Here is a 23,857-nt window from a genome sequence, read left to right as displayed (position 1 = left end):
GTTGCTCAGGTGCCGCTCCCAGAAGAGCATGCTTGTTGAGATACTACTGCTGTGGAACAATGTCTCTGTGAGTTAGGCAGATGGGCACACAACTGAAGAGGGGGACCCACGGTATAGAGAGAGCTATCTTTTACCTATTAGCTAAATCTACTAGCTTTAATTCACATCTACATTAATGAAAACAATTAAAGCCATAAAGCCAGCGCATACCTAAACCAAGGAGGCATCATTAACATTCTCTGCACCTGAATAACAAGCAAGGAAAAACAACAAGGGGATTTAGAGTTCAACTTGCAAAAGATAACACCATGCATTAGAAGCGAATGAGCCTCCCGTTGGGAGCAGCACTAGAGAAAGGAAGGAAAATAAAGTAGGGCAGTGTGCCAAATTCAGGAGGTTTAAAAAAATAACCAGTGCAGTGATCACAAAAGAATCCCCATTTCAGCCCAGCATGGGAGGAAGTATGAACTGAAACCCAATGAGGATTTCCATGTTACTGTCTTAATTTGTAAAGGCTTTGAAAAATAACACAATGCTAAGCTGGGCTTTCTTTTTGGGGGGAGGGGAAAGGGTCAAAGGGAACTGTATTGGTTATCAAATAATGACTGAAAAAGCTATTCTATCTGACTCCCCCAGACTCCCAAGTGACTTGAAGGGGCACAAAACACTTCCAAAGAAACCCACACACAGGAAAGCAGAGCAAAGCCAGCACTTCTCTCCAGCAAGCTGCTCTTGTGTACCTATTCCTTGCCTTCTTGCTGTGTACTCACACACAGCAGCCATCCCCCAGGAGAATGGGAGCTGCACCTTGAAATGGAGACTGATGCTTTTTCTTGCACTGAGAGAAAAGCTTTACAGACTACAAAGCATAAGGTAATAATGGCAGGATTAGGTCTTGTACATTTGGTGAGAGTTCTGGGCACAGGACAACATGCAGGGCCTATAGCCTCTAATTACCTTCCAAAACCAGAGTGAGTTATTAACATAAACACGACAGGTGCTGGACACCGCATTCTCCACAGAGCCCCCTTTGTCCCTCTGCGACGGGATGCTGCATTAGCCCTTTACATTCCCTTCCCTTGTGGTTTTCAAGCCAGATCAGAGTTTGGGGAAGTGGGGGGAAGGTTAACCTTGAGAATTTTAATTGCACAAAGTCAGCTTTTCACCTTTTGTTGGATTTAAAGGAAAGCCAAATAAAGGTAGGTTTGACACAAAAGCACCAGGCAGGTGAGCTCTGAAGAAACAGATCCAGGAAGGGAACAAAAAGGAGGATACACACGGATAGCTGATCTCTGTTGTACTCACACCATGTAACAAGCTAGGTAACAGCTCCTGCCCCTAAACTAGATGGCCAGTAGGTAAAGAAACTTTCCCTGTGATCAATAGGATAAAGGAGAGAGTCTGATTAGCCTTGGAAAATTACAAAAAGAACAGAACTTTTTCTCTCCTTGGGCTGGGTGATTTCCCTGTGAAAGTTTTTACAAGAATGAGGCTGCATATAATGCATCTTGTTAACCCAAATTACATGCACTCGAATTCCCTCTCTTTCCCCAAAGAAATCAGAGGAGAAATCAGGCGTGAAATGGCATGTGGGTGGGGCTGAGAGAAGCAAGTGCTGCACTTGTAATTAAATGAGGCTCTCCAAGCCCCCCTTCTCTGTGCCTTGGTGGGTTTCTGATGGGGGCAAAGTGCCACCAGGAAAAAAAGGAAGGGGGGAAACACCATTTATTTAGGGATTATCAGGGCTTTGAGGATGTCCAGCACTATGGCAGAGAAAGGTGAGTACAGAGGCGTGAATGTTCTTTCGATTCCATAGTTCATGGAATCCTAGGGCCAACTCCAGAGAGGCCCCAGTGATCTCTAGGTGCGGCACATGCTTGGGATTTGGACCATTGACATTTGAAAGGAAAAGCTTAGATAATCTGCCCCACAACCTGCCCCCTCTTATGCCTCAGCCACGAGGTGGGATTGTTCCTTACAATTAGTGTTTCATCCTGTCTAGTTGCAAATGTCCTAAACCATGGAGCTTCCGCCACTTGGGAGGAAATTCCACAGGCTGATGCAGCTCACTTGTGGGAAGTCTTCCCTGATATTCAGTTCACATTTTCTTCTTCACCATTTCACCCTAATCCTAGTTATACACTCTGGTGTCCCCCTTTTTGGTGCTTACACCCCTTAGACATTATCACATTCTCCCTTGGTCCCACCACTTGCAGTGGTTGCTTGGCCCAAGCTGAATGAGAGAATCCTGCAATGATTTTGTCCGTTGTCTCCTGGGGCGTCGGGGGGAGGGGGTTTGCAGGGCCCTGGCTAGCTGTAGTGTGGCAATACAAGAAGGGTGAGGTTCAGCCTCTCAGGCACAGCACTACTTATACAGATGGAGAGCTGCAGGGAAGCATTTGGACATGGAATACCATGACGGGTGGACATCTGACAACTGCCAATATATGAAGCACTGCACCTCAGATCCACATCCATTTCCAGAATTTATCAAATGAATGTTGCACTGCTGCAATATTTGCTTCTATTGGATAGAAATGCTTGTTGTTTCAATTCCCCCTCCATAAGCCCTAGACTAGAGTAGCCAAGGGCTGAAAATGAGAACAGTGTGGTTCACATGTGGTGCTCCGCCTGCACTCTGGGCTTGGTGAAGTCATGTACTGCATGAAGTTTCTGAAGGCATTTGGGCTGAGGCCCTGCACCTTCCGTTGCATGCGTCACAGTGAGTTCTTGACTCTCATCGGTAGGTTCTGGGCCTTGCACAGTGCAATCTTGTACTGAATTCATTACAATATTTATTCTCTGGGGATTTGGGTAACAAATTATTGCTGCTCAGGATTTTAAATATTTATGATGTGTTTGCATTAATATGGATTAATGAATTGTTGAGTTATTTTCATTTATTTATTGAAGATTTATGGGACATTGATTGTGGGCACAGGTTTGTGCTGCTGAATAAATTATTGCATATTTGTATAACTTAGAGGAGCTGGCCCGAGCCATTCTAGAATCCTGTTTATTGACTTCATGCATTCAGAACTTTCCTTTTTATTTTTTTCCCCCACAGACTTTATGCAATGAGACTGCAAAAGCTACTATAATTCAGAGAGCGGCAATTCCCAGCCAAGCTATTTATAGAGAAATAGAGGCATTTTGGACTCCAGGAGATTCCTTATGAAATACAGAAAAGAATACAGAGTTCTTTAATCCTGGATGAAAGAGTGAAGGTCCGTCCATAAAGCTGCCTGCCTTTGAAACTTTTCTCCCATATTAAAGAATAATTTTCTTCAAAGTGTCCCTCACATGTGGGCTATTCTGACCTTAACTCCAGTCCTTTGATTAACTTTCAGCATTTCCAAAAACCCTAAACTGATCAGAAGTATTTACTGATGTTTTTGGTTTGATCTAGTCAATGGAAGGGCCCACAGCGCCACCCCCAGGAAATAGAATCCGAGGGAGCTGAAGGCAGTGTCCTGCCAGAGAACCTGCTTTCCTGAGACCCAAATGGCTCTGAGATCAGAATTAAGAACAAGCAAGATCAACTTCATGTAATCAGAACAGACTGCAAAGGAAAGGGGTCTGTTCTTATGCAAGTTGAATACTGACCCCTGACTTCAGTTGTCTTTGACAATAATTATTTTGTAACTCACATTTTTTTAAAACACTAGATTATTCTGGTCTGTTGAGAAGTACTACACATGACTGTGCAACTGTATTAAAGAAACAAAGGGGCACTTGGTCCTGGGGGGAAACCTCTTAGGGAATATGGGAAAGGACTGGGGTAGGAGAGCCTAAAGAGGGTATGCTGTGTTATTTTAGTACACACAAGTTCTTTGGAGATTTGTTTAGTTCTGTGCTAAGTACAGGAGTAAGTCAAGGGAAATGTATATTATCTTGCTGTTTGATGTAGTTTTATAAATATAGTTTAGTAACGTAAGAGCTGGCATACTGGACCAGATGAATAGCCCATCTTAACCACAACTACTTACCTTATACTTCATTTCAATTGTACACAGTGTGTGTGTGTGTGGGGGGGGGATTCTTCCTGATTGCAACACAGGTGTTCAGCTTACTTACCTGAAGCATGAGAATTGATTACTCTGATCTTAGCTCACATAGTGACCATTGTTGTTAGTGGTCATACAATTATCCAGTCCTAATCAAATCCGGATGCAATATTTGCCCTAATGATCTGATGTAGCAGTGTGTTCCATAGGTCAAATTTACACTCTAGCAAAGTGCTATTTCCTTGTGGAATATGAAAGGAATTGTGGTACTGTATCCCTGGTGCATAGCATGACTGGATGGCTAGAGTATGTAATTCACAATCTCTGGCATAGGACCCCTGGGAATGCAATTCCCATTTCCTGGGTTGCCCAGAGACTGCTGTGTCTGGTTATTGTTAATAATAATTTGTACTGCAGGAGACACATTTCAGATTGAGGCCCCATTGTACTAGGTGCTGTACGTACACATAATAACAGACAGTCACTGCCCTGAAAAGCTTAGTCTAAACAGACAGAGGCTAGGAGAAAGGGAGCGATATTATCCTGTTTTTACAGATGAGGATAGAACTGCTAATGTAATTTAAAGACACGCTACCTATTTTGGTATAAAAAAAAATGTCTTTTGTCTCCTCTTTTGTAATTTCCTGTATGTGCTGTTGTATTTCACTCCCCAGGTCTGGAGATCTGCTACAGCTTCCAGTTCCACACTCTTTCTACTCCTCCAATCGTCCAACCCACTTTCTCCTCCTTGGCATTCCTCTTTGCATCTCTGCTGTTGTTGCTGTGCTGGAATTATGCCTGCTGTGGCTCCGTGCTTTTCCAGCTTCCCCTTGGTTTCTGGCTGTTGTTTTTGTCAGTGAGGCATATGGTGCAGTGCCAGTGGTCCTGGTGATGCAAGGAACAACTGCTGTTGCAACAATAGGCAGGCTGGGTAAACCCTGGTGGGAAGCAGCCTGTGACAATGTACTTCTAGTGCTGTTCCTCCAGAGGGGAGTGAGAGGGAGAGAGAGAAGGAAAGGAAACAAAGGAAATTAGTGGTAAGAGAAGAGAGAGCAGGTGGCACTAGAGAGAGGGGGTGAAAGTGAGACAGCAAAGTATACAAGACTAAGAGAAACAGAGGTAAGATGTGAAGATAATACAGAGAATATGAAGTGAGGATAGGAAAGGATAATACCAGATTCTCAGGTGGGGGGAGGGGGGAAGAGGAGAAAGGTATTTGTCCCTAAGTTTTAGGCCTTTGCAGCAACAATTTGATGGTTGGTTCTCTGTGCACTTACTCAGAAAGGATTGGTTGTCTTTTCCTAATCAGACACAGCTATCAAGTGTTTCATTTACTTGAGGGTAGAAATTTTCAGTCCCTCCTGCTCTGAGTTGCCTGAGCTGATCTTCAAGTCTCAGATCAGGTGTTATCTTTTCATTATACAATAACGCTACCTTCACTTGTACTTCCTACTCTAATATTACCACAGTACTATCTGCCTTCAGGGTCTGTTCCATACCTGAGCCTTCTCCAAGTGATGAGGACACTTGGTAACTTTGTTACATCACCTTTTCAGTCTCAGGAAGATTAAAATTAGGCTTTTCAACCTCGTTGGCTAAAATGAGGCAAGAATGCATACTTCCCCTTCCCTCCTCCCTGGCATTAGTGTACAGTGGGATGCATGCCTTGCAGTGGTCATGCCAATCATCTTTCTTCTGAATAGGGCTCTGCAGAAACCCAAATCAGACTAATACCTTGATAGTTGTTTTTAACTTTTGATGGGCTTTTTTGGCTCAGTGAGCCCTTTCTTGTGGCAAAAAATAAACAAGGTCTGGTCTGCTTAGAGCAGTCTCACATTCCAGATACTAAAATTCCATGAGCACAGCTGATATCTCATTATTTCATTGCCTCATAAAAACAGACAAGCCTACAAAAGACAAATACAGCTACTAGAAAGAATCCACACATTCCCCTATTCCAGAGCACATATAGGATCATTTCAATTCCATCACTAACAAATTGTGGACTGGCCATCACTGGACCATTGACAGTGTTCAATTATATAAACAGCAAGGGAGGTTACTAGTTATGAACATAGAGCCCTATTTTAAAAAAAAATACACATGTGACTAGTAAATACCTGCACACCTGTTCTGTATGCACTAGTCCAAGAGATAAATATCAGAGAAAGAGGCTAGTAAAAAATATACAGTTTGTTTCTGTGGTACCCCATGGTGGCCCATCAAGGCATGACTCACCCAGCTGTCAGTTTCCACGGGTAGGTCGCTGTCTCTGCAACTCAAAACCAGGGTCATCCGGTGAACCCTCAGTGGGAGCCCACCTTTTCCCTCAGGGCTTGTCTTCGGTCAGTATTTTGGCTGGTCTCCCAGTGGGTCTGGTCATCACTTCCACAAGAGGACTTGTCCGACCAACAAGCTGCCTCAGTCTGAGCCTGCAACCTGGCTTCTCTCCCATGAGAAGTGGAGCTCTGCTCTTCTTCCTGGGCATCCCTAAACTAGGCTAGGACTCTTCCTTTTAACTCCCCTCTCCATGCCTGACATCAGCTGTGGGTGTCCACAGAGCCTCATTAACCCTCCTTGCCTGAGTGGCGCCTGTCTGCCTCATCACAAGCAGGTTCTATATAACTAATGTTTTCTGCTTATGCTGATGCACCAAAGGCTCCCTGTTGTTCTACTGCCCTGCAGAGGCTTGTTTAAGGGTCACCGGTATAAAAAAATCTCCTTTGTTGGAATCTATGTGTCTTTTATGTCAGGGGTACTGTGATGAAGTCACTCACCAGCCAGTGCGCCACCTTGTGGCTGGGTAGGGGTTTCCCCTCCATATCCCTAGCAACTGTCCGTTCAGGTCTGCCGGTGCCTTTTGTCTGGTGACTTGGCTCTCCGGCCAGTCATGTTTTTGACTCACCACTTTCAGTGTCAGAGTCAAGTGCAATAACAGTCCAGCAGCCTTGTGCCAGATCTCCAGCCCGCTAATCCTTACGTCCTTCCCTGGGGCCTTCCCCAGGTCTTTCCTTGGCCCGTAGGGGAGCCCAACCACTCTCCCTATCCTGGGTCCAGTCTAGGCCCTAGCAGCAGGCGATTGAGGTCTGCCTCTTCAGACCTGGGCTTCTTCCCTGGGCTTCTTTCTACTGCAACCTGCCTGTAGGCTTTCTTCCACAGCCATCTCCAGGCCTCAGAGGAAAGGTGACAAAGGCAAGGCACAACCCAAACATAGTCCAAGGGTTTCCCTGGCCTCCCCCTGTGGGGAGATCCCTGACGAGCCAGAGTGGGCTCAGTGTGCTCAGGGCTGCTTCGTCCTCGGCCCCCATTTTGGGAGCTAATGGGAGAACTCTGTCCCTCACCCCAGGGCTGGCCCCTTCTGAACTGGGCTTCTCCCTTTTAAGGCTCCTGAGGTGAGCTGAGGGGGAGAGACTGAGGTGGGGGAGGGGAGGGTTGGAGCAATTGCCAATCAGCACAGGGCAGAGAAGCTGTGGAGAGTTCTCGGAATGTCCGGAGGTGGCGGCTTTGGCTGCTCTGGCCCCCGGCTGCAGTCTCTGGTGGGCTCCTCTCTGCAAGGCCACATGAGATGGGAGTTGGGGAAGAGAGGCAAGACCTAGGCCCTGGTGCCCTCAGAGTGGCGGGGGGGCCAGGGGTCTCCCATGCAGAGTTAGGGGTCCAGCAAGGTGCTACATTCTTTTCTCATGCTCAAGTGTCAATCCAGCTGCACTTTTCCTGTGTCTGATGGTATTTGTTATTGTCATTTTCACCAACTAAGTGAAATATTTAAAACCCCAAAACACACCCAAGTTTAGATTCTGGAATGAGGCGTGAAGTAAGGATAACAAGCTTGCCTTTTATAGGCTATTGTGGAACCTGAAATTCTGACAGCACCATAAATGTACAGTGCTAGTGCAGTAAGTGACATCCATGACATGTTTGCACCAGAATTATTCATAAATAACAATAGTTACTGCTATGTCACCTTGATCAATCAGTCCTCACAGAGAGAGCACTGATCACAACATATCATTCGTGTTGTTCTAGCCAGTCCTTCAGCCACCTGCTAGCCAGGCTGTCAGTGGCACTGGACACTTGATTGGCATAGTACACGGCAGCCCAGAACCCCTGAGCAATCTACCAGCTTCAGCCTCCCAAGGAGCTGGGAATTACAGGCACACACCACCACGCCCAACCCTAGTGCTATGTGTATATTTTTAACGCACAGAGCCATCTTAGAGTGGCAAAAAACAGCTTTGGCTAGAAGGCCAGCATCTGTAATATCCTGGGACCAAACACTTCATAAGACCACCTAACTAGGAGTTGGGAAAAACCAAAGAAAAAAATGAACCCACAAAGAACCCACTCCAAATTTTACACTAAATTCAGTGCCTGGGACAGGACTTTGGGAGATTAGTGAGTGTGCAGATAATCAGAGCTGCATAAAATTTAGATGATAACTTAACTCTTTTTCTCCTCCAACCTACATACCTAGAGTCAGAAACTCCTGATAAAACCAAAAGCCTTACCAATGACCAGAGGTGGAGTAGACTCTAGATTCTACCTTCTCTTTATCCCTAAATATCCTGCACTCCTGACCTTTAGGCCCAATGTTCTTGCAAAACATTGTTTTGGTGATTTTTATATATATGAAAGGTCTTAAGCTTTCTGTTGTAAAGCCCCTAGGACTTTCATTGTGTCTCAAGGAAGGAGAAAGGATGGTGTGTTTGTGCACTCAATCGTGTACATGTAGCACATGTTTAGTTTTCCACCGCCTCTGTTTTATGGGGCCATCTTTTCTTAGTTGCAGGGTAAACAAGGGTAGAGGTAAAGGGTAAAGTGATGCTCTCTTTTCTAGTCTCGTTATAAAGTAGAAAGGGCTCCTTCAGGCTGGCCTGAAATCCAGTGCCATCCAATATAGGTGTATCTGCATTTATTGTGCAATAGGTTTGTGAATTTCTCATTCACCCTTGGGATCACTAAATGGACCCAGAGTGGCTTCCCGCTGGCTTCTTCCAGAAGACAGTAAACCACCCTCTCCTGTCTTCAGGGTAGCTATGCCCAGCAGTAGTCAGGCCTTGGCAGATATGACTAGAGATCCTCCTAGACTTGAAAACACCAGTTTGCATTTTTCCTGGGGCTGTTTGTATGGTATATAATAGTAATTAACAATTCATAATTACATTTTGCACTTCTCTAGCATCTTTCATCTGAGGACTTCAAAGCCCTTTGCAAATCTCAATTAGCTAAGCCTCCTAACATTCTACCTGAGGCAGGGACACGGTAACTCAGTGGCAGAGCTGGAATTAGCATCTAGAAGTCCTGTTTTCCAGCCCCTACTCTAACCACTAGGAAGAGAAACAGAAAGAGGAACAAAAAGCTTTGGAGCCCTGCTAGAAATGCACCCTGTTTTCTAACCCCTCTGACATCACCACACATCCCTCCTCTACTCACCACCTCTAATTTAATTAATTAAAATTGTTCATGTTTTCATGAAATCCTTTGTTATATGTTAATAAAAAATCTGGTTTGCATTTTGCATTCTCTTCTTATCCAGTTAATAATGATGTTATCTGCATGTGAATGGCAGCAAAATGTACTGCTCTCTGAACAGGGATCCTTTGGAGTTGGAGATGTTTTGTAGAGAGAATATAGTTTTACAAATAGCAGCAAATGTCTTTTCAGCGACTTCTCCTTTGTGTTAGAATTGCCAGAGGGGACTGTAGAGAATCCTGTCAGTGCTAGTGGGTGTTGGTGTGTGCAAGCTATAACCGCGGGACACAACTGAGAGAGAGAGGGAGGGAAAGAGAAAGCACGCAAAACATTACAAGAAACATAGTCTGCACTTGGGTAGCATCATAGAAAAGAACCTTGTCTGACTTTTATATTAATCCAGAATGGACTCCTGAATTCTGTAGGCACAACAGGATACAACTGGAAGAGACATAAAGGTAAATGAGGGCCCAAAAGGGGGGCTACACTAAAAAACAAACAAAAAAACAAACAAACCCACAAATAAATAAAAAGTCAATGATGTGAGGTTCATTGCTCTAACATAAATAACATTTGCTGCAGTGTAACTTGTGCCATCCTTCAGCATGTTGGAATCTATACTAAGAGAGAGTTGATGCCAGGTGTGTGTAGGATGGAGATAAATTTAGATCTAGATTAATTAGGGCTGGTTGAAAGAGATGATGGGAACACCCATGGCAGATTTTATTTCCTTACGTGTAATGTCTTCTCAATAAGGAACTCAGCAGCTCTGCAATGGGGTAGCACATTTCCAGAATCCTAAAAAATCCTGCCTGGTTAAAAGGGAGCACTGCAGATGGTCTGCTAGAGCTCTTTATAAAGAGCCGTGCTGGCTCATGTGCATGAAATATGGCACCACTTTGCTGTCTCTTGAGCCTCTGAGTGACTTGCACATATCTGCAGGTCTAGCCAAGAAAATTGAAAATACTGTATATACCAAGAGAAGGAGAGATTAGTCTAGAAGACTTACTGCAGTATAACAAGGATGGCACAACATCGCATTTTTTCACTGTCAAAGTGCAGTACGAACACCAAAAAACTCTCACAGGACCTCTGGCGGTGGGTAGGAAACCGTGCCAGCTCAGCTCTGCAGGTCATCGCACTGGGAGCCTGGAGTCAGGGCTCCACCAACTCTCTTCCCCTACCCACCAGCTTGTGGGTGGCAGCAGTGGCCTTGCAGGACCAACTCTTCCCTTTTCATGGCCTGAAAGAAGGAGTCAGCCTCATGCCTGATTACTTCCCTGCTCAGCGTACAGAACTAAGTTATGATATAGCCCTCTGTTTGTTTTAATTCCCAGAATGGAGGCAGCAAAAAACGTGACATCAAGCAGAGGGATATGATGATCATGGGAGGATCATGAAACAGTCATTGGCAAAGTTTTTCTGGGGGATTGGCACTTGTAGTCAAGAGCTCTGCTTACAACCTTTCCTTGCTGGTGTCACACCAGCTCTTTTGTCATGCCAGAGTTAAATCAATAGAGCATGTGGGAATAGGGGATATTAATTAGGTAGTGGTGCAGCTAGCTACTTTGTACAGCACTTTGAAGATGTGACATGCTGTCTAAGTGCTGAGTATTATTAACACCTGGGGTGCTTGCTGGCACCAGAGGCATGCTGCTACTGGACGGGCATGGTGCATTCAGCCAAGCAGGACATTCAACATCTGCCAAATACATCTGGCAGGTTTTTCAACAGCAAAGCTGTTGAAGTAAATATGTAAGTAAAGTAAATATGTCCCTTTGGTCCATCTCTCTACTCTGATGAAGGATGACTATTAAATTCACCAGGGACTACAAATGGGTAGCTGAGGGCAGAATTTGTCATTTAAGCTATGCGTTGGAAATTGGGATGGAAGGAGTTAGTTCTACATAGCGGTTGGTGATGATTCTTTGCCTGTTTTATGGATCTTGATAAACTTTGCCATGCAATACAACAAATATTTTTTTAAATAGTTTAATAGCATAAAAATAAAAGGAAAACCCCCACCCATTTCAAGGGGATGGAAGAGAGAGAAAGCATAATACCTAGAACTATGAAGCCAACTATGGACTTTACTGGTACAGAACTGCTGATAGCTATGTGTTCTCCAAGCTTAATGACAGCATCCATTCCTTAAATTGACCTGAGAATTTCCAGAGGCCAGAAATATGACAATTCACTCTATCCTCACCCTGTGGCATAAAGTGACATGCACTTGTTTTCCACTAGGAAAGCCTCTGTTAACTAATATCACTTACCAGCTCATGGCAGCAAACCAGCATGCAACACACATTCACTTTCCATGAACTTTCTTCTGTTGTTTGTGTATTAAAAATGAATGCAAACAGCAGGAGGTTTAAACATCTCTGGTGCTGTCTTCTCATTGCATTGATCAATTTCATATAGCACTTGCAAAATTTATCAACACAAAGCATGTGACTTCTATACTGTATCAGGCAATATAAAATGGGATGGGGAAAGTGGTTTTGAATTCTCTAATAAAGGTTTCAGCCTGCACTAGTATTACTTAGGTTGAAGCTTATTATCCATGTTCGTCTCCATTAGGGACATATGCTCATGGAAATTCAAGCAGCCTTTCTTAGTGACACTTCAAATTACAGGGGCATAAATATCTTCTCACCATTCTCTAATAGTAACTGAGGAACATTGAATTACATGGTAATTACCATGCAGTGGCTGGGTAACAGCATGGTTAGTTCTGTGTCATTATGGGGAAAGAACATGGTTATTTCTGTGTTCAAAGTGCTGATTAGTATGAGAATCTATTGTGACTTCACTAACTGTAATTATACAGTAATCAGTATGCGCCTGTAAATAGTCACTGCTGGTATTTATCAGTTAGACAGAGTTACCAAAGGATATAACAGCAGGGTCCTGCTATTTGTGTCCCTCTAGCTGTAACTGTTACCAGTTATTTTGTCCTCATAATTTTTGTAAATACTGGGCCAAATTCTGCAATAGGTTACTCTGGACTTACACCAGTGTAACTGATAGATAAATTTTCTCACACTCCCACCAGCTGTTGCAAAAACTTCTTTTTTCTTTAAAGGTTGGCTTTAATGAGCTGATAAACCAATATACCTACAATACAATGCAAACAAATTTTAAAAATCCACTCTTACAATGAAGTATTAAGAAAAGAACAGCTCCTGTCAAAGTGGAATCCTTTAGGAAACAAATTACAATTTGCACACTGCAATGCACTGACATTCACTAAATACCTTCACTATACCAGAATTTACTATAAGCAGGTTCCAATGCATTCTAATAAAATACTATGCTTTGCTTAAATGGAAAAAATGGATGGAACAAATCACAAACTAGACTTACTGAATCTGACATCTCTAAACTGGTGAAAAATCTAGGCCAGTGGTTCTCAAACTTTTGTACTGGTGACCCCTTTTACACAGCAAGCCTCTGAGTGCGACCCCCCCCCCTATAAATTAAAAACACTTTTTTTATATTTAGCATTATTATAAATGCTGGAGGCAATAACCTTGGGACCCCATAAGGAGTCACGATCCCCAGTTTGAGAACCCCTGATCTAGGCTATGGGCCCAGAAACAGCTGCCAACCTTGAATTAATCTGATCAGAACTTCATTAAAGCACCAATGTACTTTTGGTGTTTTCACTGAATGCTAGAATTGACCATTACAGAAAAACAGTGTTTGACAGGAATCAGTATGACTAGGCTATTACATAAGAACAAACATTTGTTTAATTAGTACAAGTGGTAAAATTAGAGAAAAAAGGGGAAATCTATAGTAAAGATGGGGACAAATACACATTCCCTTCTACTAGAAGTGTTCTTGTTGCTTTGGTGGATTTTTTTTTTTTTTAAATATTGTGAGTTCTCTCTCAGTCAACAAACTCAACTTGCTATTGCAATTGGGAATAATTCTTTTGGCCTGCCTACTCACTAAGTTGAGTACACTTCCCTCAAGGTATAGAGTGAAAACTCACTAAAGGGCAACTAAATGTAGCAGAAATACAGCCCAAAGCATTTGAAGTTTTAGGCTTTTCTATCACTGACATTTCTGACATTGATTTTCAGATAAAAATGGAGAATAATGTGTAATGAATAATGTACACTCAGCCTTAACTGGAATCTGCTCAGTTACATGCCCCAGTATTCTTTACGTTTGGTTACCTCCCTGGCATGAGGCCAAAGGCAGTTGCAATGACAAAATCTGGAAATGATACTGTGACATCAGGAACATTAAAAGGCTAAATACAACATTGAAATTAAATAAAAATCTAAATCATTAATTTAATCTAACTCTCCTTACTTAGCATAACCTCCTTAGTGATTCAGACAATGCTTAAGTATTGACAGGCAAAGAGACATTGGGTATATAGGACTATGAATATACTTGGATAGCAGGATTGTCGCACATAGTGAGACAGTTAAGAGGAATGCTTTACTGGCATCATTATGCAGCCACGTTTGCTTGTAAAAAGTATATCTCATTGTGCTATAGTAGGGCCATCTCTGCATATTAACATCTCAGATTGTTGATAACTCATTGATTGTTACGATAGTGACAAACTTGATTCTCTGCTTTTAAATCAAAATTACATAATAGATTTTTTTTAAACAGCAAAACCCCACAAAAAATTATATACCATCTCCCCATTTGTGCAGGTGAAAGCATGACTGCTCAGAGTCCATCTGCCTCATTATTTCTGTTCTTGACAGTAATCCCTCTAATTGCCTGTGTGTCAAAAATCTCTCCTTTGTATCCCCTTTCTGAAGTAGACTAACCATCCCTGAGACACTTTCTTAAGCACTTTTTCATTACAATTAGATGAAGAGTCTAATACTTGTTTCTTTTCTTCATATGTGAAAAAAAAGCAGATACCAGTTCTTAGAACCAGTATTATCTATCCCAATATTGATGTACCCTAGTAAGTTTCTTAGGTTTTTGACCATGCTTAAATGTGTATGAAACTGCTGTATGTAAATGTTGTGCTTTGATTCTTTACTCTGTTAAACCAAGATACTGGAGACTAAGAAAATGACCTCAAATATGGGACAAGGCAGAGTTCAATCAAGGCAGAGGGGAGAAAGGCCTTGAAGGGTCTGAGAAGGAAGCTGTTTTAAACTTTGAAAGCAAAAATATATATGCACTTTGGTGCTAGCATAAGTTGCATACAACAAAACTAGATGTGAAACTAGGATTTGCACTCATGCAAACCTCACTTCTGATGTGCATTGGGTATTTTGCACACATACTTCTACACATAGCCTTTAAAAATCTGGGCCTGAACACTTTGAAAATACAGAGGCCACTTGGTGCATTTTAGGAGAAGAGTGGGTGGGGGAAAGGTTTCTTTGTTCACAAGTATCTTGATTAGCTAAGGATAAAAATCATCTCTAACAGAAATGGTTTAGCTATATCCAGAGAGGAATAAACTCCTCCAAAGACAGGGAAATCCCCCCTCCCACCAACTCTCTCTCATGCACAATCAATATCCTTTCTTCAGTTCAGACACCGACTATACCTACACTCTCCTAGACAAGTATATGTTATAGATAAAGTGCTAATGTCTGCTTAGTTCTACTCATGCATGCACCCCAGTGTAACTGAGTAGAACATGACCCCCAAAGGGAATTTTTTCCACATTAAAAATAATATCTGAAATTGATTATACTTGTGTATGGGCAAAACCCCTTACATTCCCCAGTTAAGTTGCTCCTTAAACTGTTGGGCTGAACTATCTTGGAAATGCAACACTCTTCAGAACACATAACTGCCCTTCTTTGCTCTATATCATCCATTCAGTGTCTTGTCTGGATAAATGGTCAGGACATTCCTTATCCCATTTGCTGCTGAAATACACACATCTCAAACAAAGTAAAGGAAAACTTTTAACCAATTGGTTGTTATTGCTGAAGACTCCATATAAGATGCTGGAACCAAATGGAACCAGATCTCTTAGTTCTTTTATCTAAACCTATATAGTAGTTTGAACTTTGCTTTCGCCAACTATGGACATTCCCAAGTCAGATTGACTGACAAATTTGAAACATTCCAAAGCTAGTCAATGGGCTCAACTCCTAGTGAATAACTCCAAGAGCTGTGGAAATAATCAGTGCAAAGAGAAGGGTGTTTACAAGTCTGAATGTGCAGGAGGCCCATGAGCGGGAGGCTAAGCAGAGAAATGGGGTATCAGTCACTGAAACACAAGGGTCTTCTTGCCCTCATGAAATAGTAAACTAGGTCCATTACCTGCAATTCTCCATGGGTCTTACTGTAGGAGACAGTACCCAGGACTGAGGTTAAGATAAAGGTGGATGGGAACAGGAGAAAATATCCTTATTCACAATGCCAATGCTAGTCTCTTCACAATGTACTGAATGTTGACATTCTGGCCCTTCCTTCTGTACATACTGGATTTTCCATACAGAGTAACTTTAAACCAACTGCGTTTGGAAAATAGTAATGGTCATATGGAGTTAATGCTAGTTTTATGCAGCGTCATAAAGTAACAAATTAACTAACAATTCACATGCATTCATTAAAAATCTCTCTCTCTAAGCATTACTAAAGACCCTGTTACTGTAGTGTCTAGGCACTGGATGCTACACTGAAGCATCTGTAGCTGGAACTGGTTCTAAGTCCTCTATCAGCAGCATTCCTGTACCCTAAGGCTCACTTTTATTTTTCTTTCTTATTTCTCTCCCTTTATTTTTTTAAAGGAGGTGGTTGCTACACGTGCCTAATTCTGTTTTCTATTTTCTTGTTGAAACATATGACATTTATCTTGCAAGGCACCAAAAATACCAAACCTACTTAAATATGCACTTTTCAAATACCTACAGGCCTGGCTTCCAAAACAGTATGTTTTATTATGGAGGCACTGGTTGCACCCATAACATTTAAGTTTGCATTGACTTTTGCTCTTAAAGCAGGGATTCAAACTCTTCATTCTATATGAAGAATACAATGTATCCCCCTAAACATACAATACGTAATCTTTGAGTAGAGAATGAAGTTTCTGAAATGTAAAAGTTAACTGTATCAACATATTTTAAATTGTGATAATATTTCATAAGAACAATCGCTAAGGAACTTTACCTTAAATACAGATAGATTTGGACATCATTCTTAAGATCAAATATTCTTTCCCTCTATTTGACTGAGGGAGCAATCAGGTATTTCAATGAATTGCATGCTGGCTTCAAAAATTCTCTGATGTGTAATCCATTTTACTGTTTTGTATTAGGTATAAATTAAAAGACAAAATATCTGCATTATCTTAAATAATCTAGAGAAATGTATTTCAAAAAGTATCTTGAGTCAAAAAGTAGCAAATCAATGTATGTATTTTCCATATTTGTATAGTTTTCATTATATTTTTGATCTGTTACTCTCAAGTCTCATATTTAAAAAATGAACTACACACCTATCATGCAAGATGTAAAGAAGTATGTTCAACTAGTTCAGATTAGATATACAGTAAAAATACACTTCCAAAGAAATATCATTTCCATTTTTGTTCATGTTTTTAACAGAATTTCAGACTAGTACATCAAATGTGGAACTGTACAAGTACGTGAAGAAACATTAGGATTGCAGTAGTAAAAAAATGTACAGCATTCAAAACCAACAAGCTCTAAACAACTGAACAATACCACAGGATTGAAACAATCATGGGGACAACATAGGTCATTGGAGACAGTGAGTGAATCCGAATGTCCCTACATAAAGGCCCTATATAGAATATTGTATCTTACTTATATGCAAAATCCCTGATTTGATTAAACCAGACAATTGATTTAATTGCCTGTTTTAGGTTTTAGATAATAGAAACATGAGATTATTCCCCTCCATAAATCTCAGTTATTGAAAAGGCAATATTGAGAACTGATTTCAAAGATGTGGATTCAGGTAGTTAAAACAAAAGATCAAAACAATAAAATACCAACAACAACCAGCACCTCTCTTCAAATTGTCAACAGCTACGTTTTGCTACATTACTATTGAATTTAATAGTCAGTTTTTGAAAACCATTTTGTTTACATAGGAATACACAGGTTTTTATTTATGGCCTGTATCCATTTCATATTGGACCAACATTGCCTTTTAAATCAAGAAAAGATCCAACTAAACCATTTAACAAAAATAAAATTCCGAAGGTAATTGACAATAAACAAAACACCACATACAGCAGAATATCTGTGTGTGAACACCCTTTTCAAAAGGTAGAAGCATACTCTTTAACAATCCACTAACCAATATTATTTCCTTTTTTAGACATCTTTGCTATGGGGTATCTAGTAAAGTTTGCTAACTCAACCTGCAGGTTTATTAAAAAAACATGTATTTGTAACTGTGTACAAATTTAATGAACTATGTTAAACTGTTTGTTTTTTAGGGATGGGAATACAACCCCCTTCACAAATCTTATCCATTCATGATTTCCTATGGGGACTGTCTTGTTTCTTAGATTATTCATCTTTATTTACCAGAACTGAAGAGCAAGAAAGGTTAATAAATATTTTAAATATGTCAGGGTCCCAGTCTCACAGTCCTTGTGCACCCAGATCTTTCACTGACCTCAGTGGGAATTTGGCATGCACAAGGTCTGCAAGCTTTCAGCTGAGAAAGCTTTATAAATATAGCATTTTAAAAACTAAAACACTGTTTGCAAGGAGCCTGGCCTAATGAATCATATTCAGTACACTTTGAGAAGCAAAGAACACGAATCTTAGCACCTATCTTGCTGCTAGTTCAGAATAATCTTTTGCTGATTTCAATCCTATGGGAGCAACAGAACAGTTTTTACTAAGTCAGCCACATACAACCTAACACATCTGACTGAAAAACCTTGCAACAAGATTGAAAAGAAACAACCTTATATATGGTACATACAGCTCAAAGTCTGCATTAAATAAACCATTGGGAAAATAGCATACAGCATTCTAACTCAAATGTAAACCTTGCTGAGGTATACTTATTTTTTCCTTAAAGAATGAAAGGGAGAAAGAGCTCACAGCACAAATGATATTCAGATCTCACAACTGAGAAGGAATTAAATTAAATTGAACAGGTCCATTATGGTTTAAGGAATAGCCATTTTTATTAGTATCCATAACAATATATTCTTACCTGCTTTTTTATACCTTCAAACCATTAAAAAAGGCCATATATGTTTGTGAAACATAGTTTTGTCTCAATGTTATCTGCTAATGTTTTAAATTAATCTAACAAATACTTTTTCTTTGTTTCTAGGGGACAACATTACCCAGTGTCTATCTCAGAAATAGGTTGATCATGGCCACACTGCTTTCAAATGCCTGGCTTGCCCTCTCCACAGAATAGGACAGACACCTTTGGTTGCATAAAAGCAATATTTGTTTCCTTTTCAGTGTTAACTGAAATTAAATTGAGTTTCAGCAACAAAATTGAGCAGTATGTTTGTGTAAATTCTAACGTTCAATAACAATTTTTAGTTTCAACTAACAATTATTTATTTCTCTATAATGAAATTATCTAGACCCTGTTATACAAATTGGATTTTTCACCCATATATTTAGGAATCAGGAGGCAGATGTGTATCGTATTTAGAGTTTACTCTAAGCAGATACTGTATTTGATGTGCAATTTTCTAATCAATTTAAATACAGTCAGCCTACCTGCACTGTGAAATTAATGCTAAATGTAACTGCAGCTGTTACCAAGTAGTTTCCACAAGTGGTTTTATTACTGGTTAGATTTTACAAATTCTGATATTCAAACAGACTTTCACCTTAAAATTCTAAAACAACAAAGCAACCAATAAGGGCATAGGACTATTCAAAGTAACAAACTCTTGTAACATTTTTGCCCTTGTTATAAATATACAGAGAGAAAAAGAGAAAAATGGACATGTAATCCAAAGTACGTAGATAAAACAGTATATAAGGCACATGGCAGTCTTTGAAAATTACAGAAGCTTTAGCCAATTTAAATTAATTGCTGTTTCCCTTACTCAGTCCACAAAACTGTACAGTTACACAAATGTTGTGTTGCAGATAGATCTTCCAAGTTATTCCTCAGTCCATAATCTGTAATATCAGAACAATACATTTCCTTCTGTTTTCAGGAGAGATCCTAAGTGTGGTTAGTCAGTTGCTCAAAGCCTCTATTAAAATACTCTTGGAATTCAACTAAGAATAATTTCTTTTTTAAAGAAATTATTGAGAAAGAGTCATCAGAAAAGATTTGTGAGAGTTGTCTGTGAAGGACTTCGAGATTCATGAACCTCAAGACTTCCAGGTACTGACGTCAAGACAGATGTCACAGTAGGCATGGTAGGATTAGTCAAGTCTGTTAAGGTAGTGGGAGTGCTGGATGGACTCATGGAGGCATTGGATATTTCTGAGGCGGGTCCTGATGGGGTTCCTGCTTGGAGTGTGGAATCTGAAGTCTTATCCACCCCTGTGTTTTCTTGACGTAAAAGGTTCCGTCTGAATTTGGCTCGGGCGTTTTGAAACCAAACCTGAAATATTTTAATATAATAGGGTAGGATTTAAAAAACAGCATTTTTTTAGAAAAGCAAAAGACACAAATTCAATACAGCCTCAATTAGGTGTATTCTTGTATTGACTGCATGTAGGTGGAACAGCTCACTTTGCTACAGGAACTCCACAGGTTGTGTCCAGTTGTGTGAAGTGTTCTCTGCTTAGCATGTAAAGCATTTCTGTCTGCCTTTCTCACATTTCTCTAAGTAAACAGAGTGTGCACTGGGATATGAAGAGAACTGGGCATGAAGAAGAGGAATCTTGCTCTCCAGGCAATGAAGAAAACAGTCTTAGGGCTTCAGTAGCCGCTGTGGTTCATGCACCTACCCCCAGCTCCTGAGAAGTATTTGTCAGGATGGGGGCGGAACTGATGAGACGATGTGTATAATCTTAGATCCACCAGCCCCAGCCATATTTTGGTCCATCCCACCTCCCATCATGCACTGCAAAGGATATAGATGCTATGCATGGCATCCTGCTCTTCCCCTCTCCCTAAACAGCTCCTCTACAGCTCCAGAGGTAGCAGAACTTTCCCCTCTCTCTAAAAGATTTGACACTCTTTCTCCATAAAGCATTCCTCCCTCCTCCCCACCCTCACCCCAAAAGTGTTTTGGCTTCACTCCCCACCCTAGCCTCTCTGTAGAATGTTTTCTCATACTTGTTATGAAGGTATACAAAACAATTTGTATTGTACTAAAACATAATTTTAGAAGTAACAAAATCTGTGTGCAAAAAGTATATTTCTCTGTATGTAACTAGAACTATATTTATCTTCTGTAATGTCTAGCTATTATCTTGCTGTCTATGGCTGAGAGGCAAAAGCGGCAAAGTTCATCTCCTAAGGCTAAATTGCCAATGCTTCTCTCCAAAGGTAATGGTGCCTGTCCCATGCCTATAGGGCTAGTTTTAAAATAAAATACTCTGCTAGTTTATCTCAAATTAAATATCAGTAAAAATATATTAAACCCCAAGAATATTTCTATCAAATCCAGATACAGAGACATATCTCTATTAAAGTTAAAATGGCATTAAAAGTCCTGTGCTCACGCTGATGCAGGCAGATACCGACCTTTTAATACTAGACACTCAGACATTACAGGGATAATATATCCTCTGGCTCTGATCTTACAAAGTGAAGCCCGACTATTTAGGTATCACCGGGTCTCAAGTCATTGTGTTGTATCACCTTTAACTGACCCAGTCCTGCTCTCAGTGAGCTCACACTGACTTATTCCAGTGTGAGCAGCATCAGTCCCTGTCAGTCTAGGTGCAGAAGGCCTTATCGTTCTTTCTGCAGGAAGTCCCACAGAAGGGGGCTAAGAGAGAGGAGATATCGGTGAGGGTCTCCTATCACAACTTTCTGCCAGATGGTCTGTTGTGGAAGAGGGGGTGTGCAGAGCCCAAGGGACCAGAAGGAAGACAGAGTCTTGTGTCCCCCCCAACTCCCTAACAGTATGGTCCTGCTGCAACTTGGGAAGCCCTGGGAAGCCCCTTTGAGTGTGATCCCCACCACATGGAGGAGGAGAGTGAGGTGTGTAAAGATAACACAGTTCTGGGACGATGCATGTGCCCCCAATCTTCCCACTCCCTCCCCTGACCAGTCTATTTCCCACTTATGGATCCCCAGAACCAAACACCCTCTGTGGGGCCTGGGGAAAGAGGGGATGCTGTTGCAGACTCGCCTTTCTTTGGGGAAAGAGCGGGAAATCCATGTGAAGAAGTGTTTAGGTATGAACTCCAAGGAGTGGAGTTAAGGACAGACCGGCAGCTTGAACATAAAAAATTCCCTTTATCCTCATGTGCAACTCCTACTAATGTCTTCTAGAGTGGTACACATAGACCAAGGGTAGCATATGTCCATTTGTGTCCTTGCTTGTGCAGCTTAGTGTTTTTAATAGTTTATGTTGGCATTCCCCTAGTTTAAAGGGACACTGTCAAGTAGTTTAGGCTCCATGCATAGGTTTGGTATCTTACAATCAGAAAAAAAAACTATCCCAAAAATTAATATTAGCACTAACTTTTTTAGGGTTCTTTAAAGATGTCAGATGTATTATCATTATTAATTAGTTGTTAAGTGCCAGTGAAGTGTTCAGTACTAGGCACAAACAATGGAAAGTAGGTTTTGGCTTAAACCTTCACCTGCAATGTCTGCCATTCCCGGGCCCTGACTCTGCAATCAGATCCATGTAGGCAGAGCTGTAGGGCTCTGTAAAGGGTGCAAGGGTCTGTCTGCGTGGTTCCAGCTGAAGGACCAGGAACCATGTGTGCAAAGAATAAAGGTGAAACAGATTAATCTATTTTGATTATTCAAGCTGAGAGTATGTAAAAAAACAGCCATCAGAAATGACAAAAAGGGGAATTTTTAAATCTGTATTTTTTTTCATTTTAAATAATATAAATTATTTGTAGTACAAGTATGGGAATTTTTATTTTCAAATATATATAATCTGACAATGTCCCTTTAACAGCAGGAAAAAAAGGAAAATAAAAAGTTTAAAGAATTGCCCGTTGTTGTCAAGGCTGAATAACTCAATCATTTATTAATGAAAATAAAAGAGCCAAAGTCACCATTTCACTAGTTCCAATCATGTGCACATCATCCCCTGACTTCATCCTGATATTTGCGAGAAACAAACTTGCACATAGGGAAGAGGGTCAAGCAAAATTTCAGTTTCTAAACATGAAGCAATTTGCTGGTTAAAACAAATTATAAAATTTCCGAAGACATTAGAACTACTTTGATCTCCCATCCTACTCCTAAAGCCCAATGGATCCTTAACTGTGATGCTGCTAAAAAAAAAATCACTATGGTGTCTCTAAATGTCTAATTTTGTATATAAGTTAGTGATTTGGAAAAGAGAGAGGGTCAAACCAGTTTGTATGTATTTCCTTCCTTCTTCCAAAGTCATTAAACACTTGTAATCAAATACTACCTTCAGCTGCCCATGCAGCTACCTGTGAATGCTACCAATGGGAGCTGCACACATATGGAAAGATTTTGACAGGGTGTATTTTACCTTTAACATGACTCATTCCTATTAGCATTAAGGGAAAAATATACCCCAATATCTTATAGGTGCTGTCTAAAAACATGGCTAATTCCTAACTCCCTCCCTCTCCAGGGTGCTGCAGGGTTAACTGGTTAATGCTTGTACTGTGCTTTAGGGATGCACAATGATATTAATATTGCTACTTAAAAAGCTTCTAGATATTGACTGTACTGAGATTCTGAAAAATATTTAGCCTTGTGTCAGAAAAGAATAGCCTAAAACAGCTACCCCCAACACATTGTATGTAAGTCTACACCACAGACTCGTAATGTGAAATATTTTCAGCCAACGTTTTTACTCAAGGGAATGGAGAGAAGCAAATCTATTGTTTGTGAGCTGTCGGTAATATGGGCCTGCCTTGCAGTATGTGTCATCATTTATATCTCTGCAGATAGGATGTAAAAGGCTACCAAATCAGAATTCTCCACTCAGCACAGCGGTGGTACTGTTTTAAGCCCACTTTGTAGGTGCAGGCCAATAACAGTGCTACATTAACACAAGGAAACAATAACACAACTGTACATAATAGTTCCAGAAGGTCTCATCGCACGTCAGTTAGATAATTAGGAATCTGGTCTTCAGTATTTAGGAATAAATAAATAAATAAATAAAATCACAACAGTGTGGGAAATGTTTAATGTCTTTTTGTTCAAATGCATCATTAAAGGTCTGAACTACATAAACCAAAACTACCACTGAAAAACAGAATCAGCTGTATGTCAACCACTAATAATACTATATTTGAGTTAATGGTATTGAATAGCTATGGACGGACAGCGAG

General features: G+C 40.8%; 1 protein-coding gene and 1 long non-coding RNA gene across 10 annotated transcripts in view; one reads left to right on the top strand and one right to left on the bottom strand.

Moving 5' to 3' along the window:
• Positions 1-644: 644 nt before the first annotated feature.
• LOC120386906 lies at positions 645-3,965 on the top strand. The gene is made up of 3 exons (XR_005589976.1): positions 645-873; positions 3,068-3,227; positions 3,410-3,965. It is a non-coding gene; the product is annotated as an uncharacterized LOC120386906 (long non-coding RNA).
• A 14,559-nt stretch (positions 3,966-18,524) lies between these two features.
• LHX2 (LIM homeobox 2) overlaps positions 18,525-23,857 on the bottom strand; it is a 70,401-nt gene continuing 65,068 nt past the window's right edge. For 4 of the 9 annotated variants that reach the window (XM_039506913.1, XM_039506908.1, XM_039506910.1 and 1 more), the window contains one exon: positions 18,526-20,004. In XM_039506913.1, the coding sequence (XP_039362847.1) occupies positions 19,717-20,004 (288 nt within the window). In that variant the 3' untranslated portion in view covers positions 18,526-19,716. Of the gene's footprint in view, positions 20,005-23,857 lie in introns of all 9 variants that reach the window. The other 5 variants (XM_039506912.1, XM_039506915.1, XM_039506909.1 and 2 more) reach the window with 2 other exon arrangements.

This window comes from Mauremys reevesii, linkage group 19 (genome assembly GCF_016161935.1).
Source record: "Mauremys reevesii isolate NIE-2019 linkage group 19, ASM1616193v1, whole genome shotgun sequence".
Taxonomy (NCBI): Eukaryota; Metazoa; Chordata; order Testudines; family Geoemydidae; genus Mauremys; species Mauremys reevesii.
Note: the sequence above shows the minus strand (reverse complement) of the source record. Positions and strands in the feature narration are given on the sequence as shown.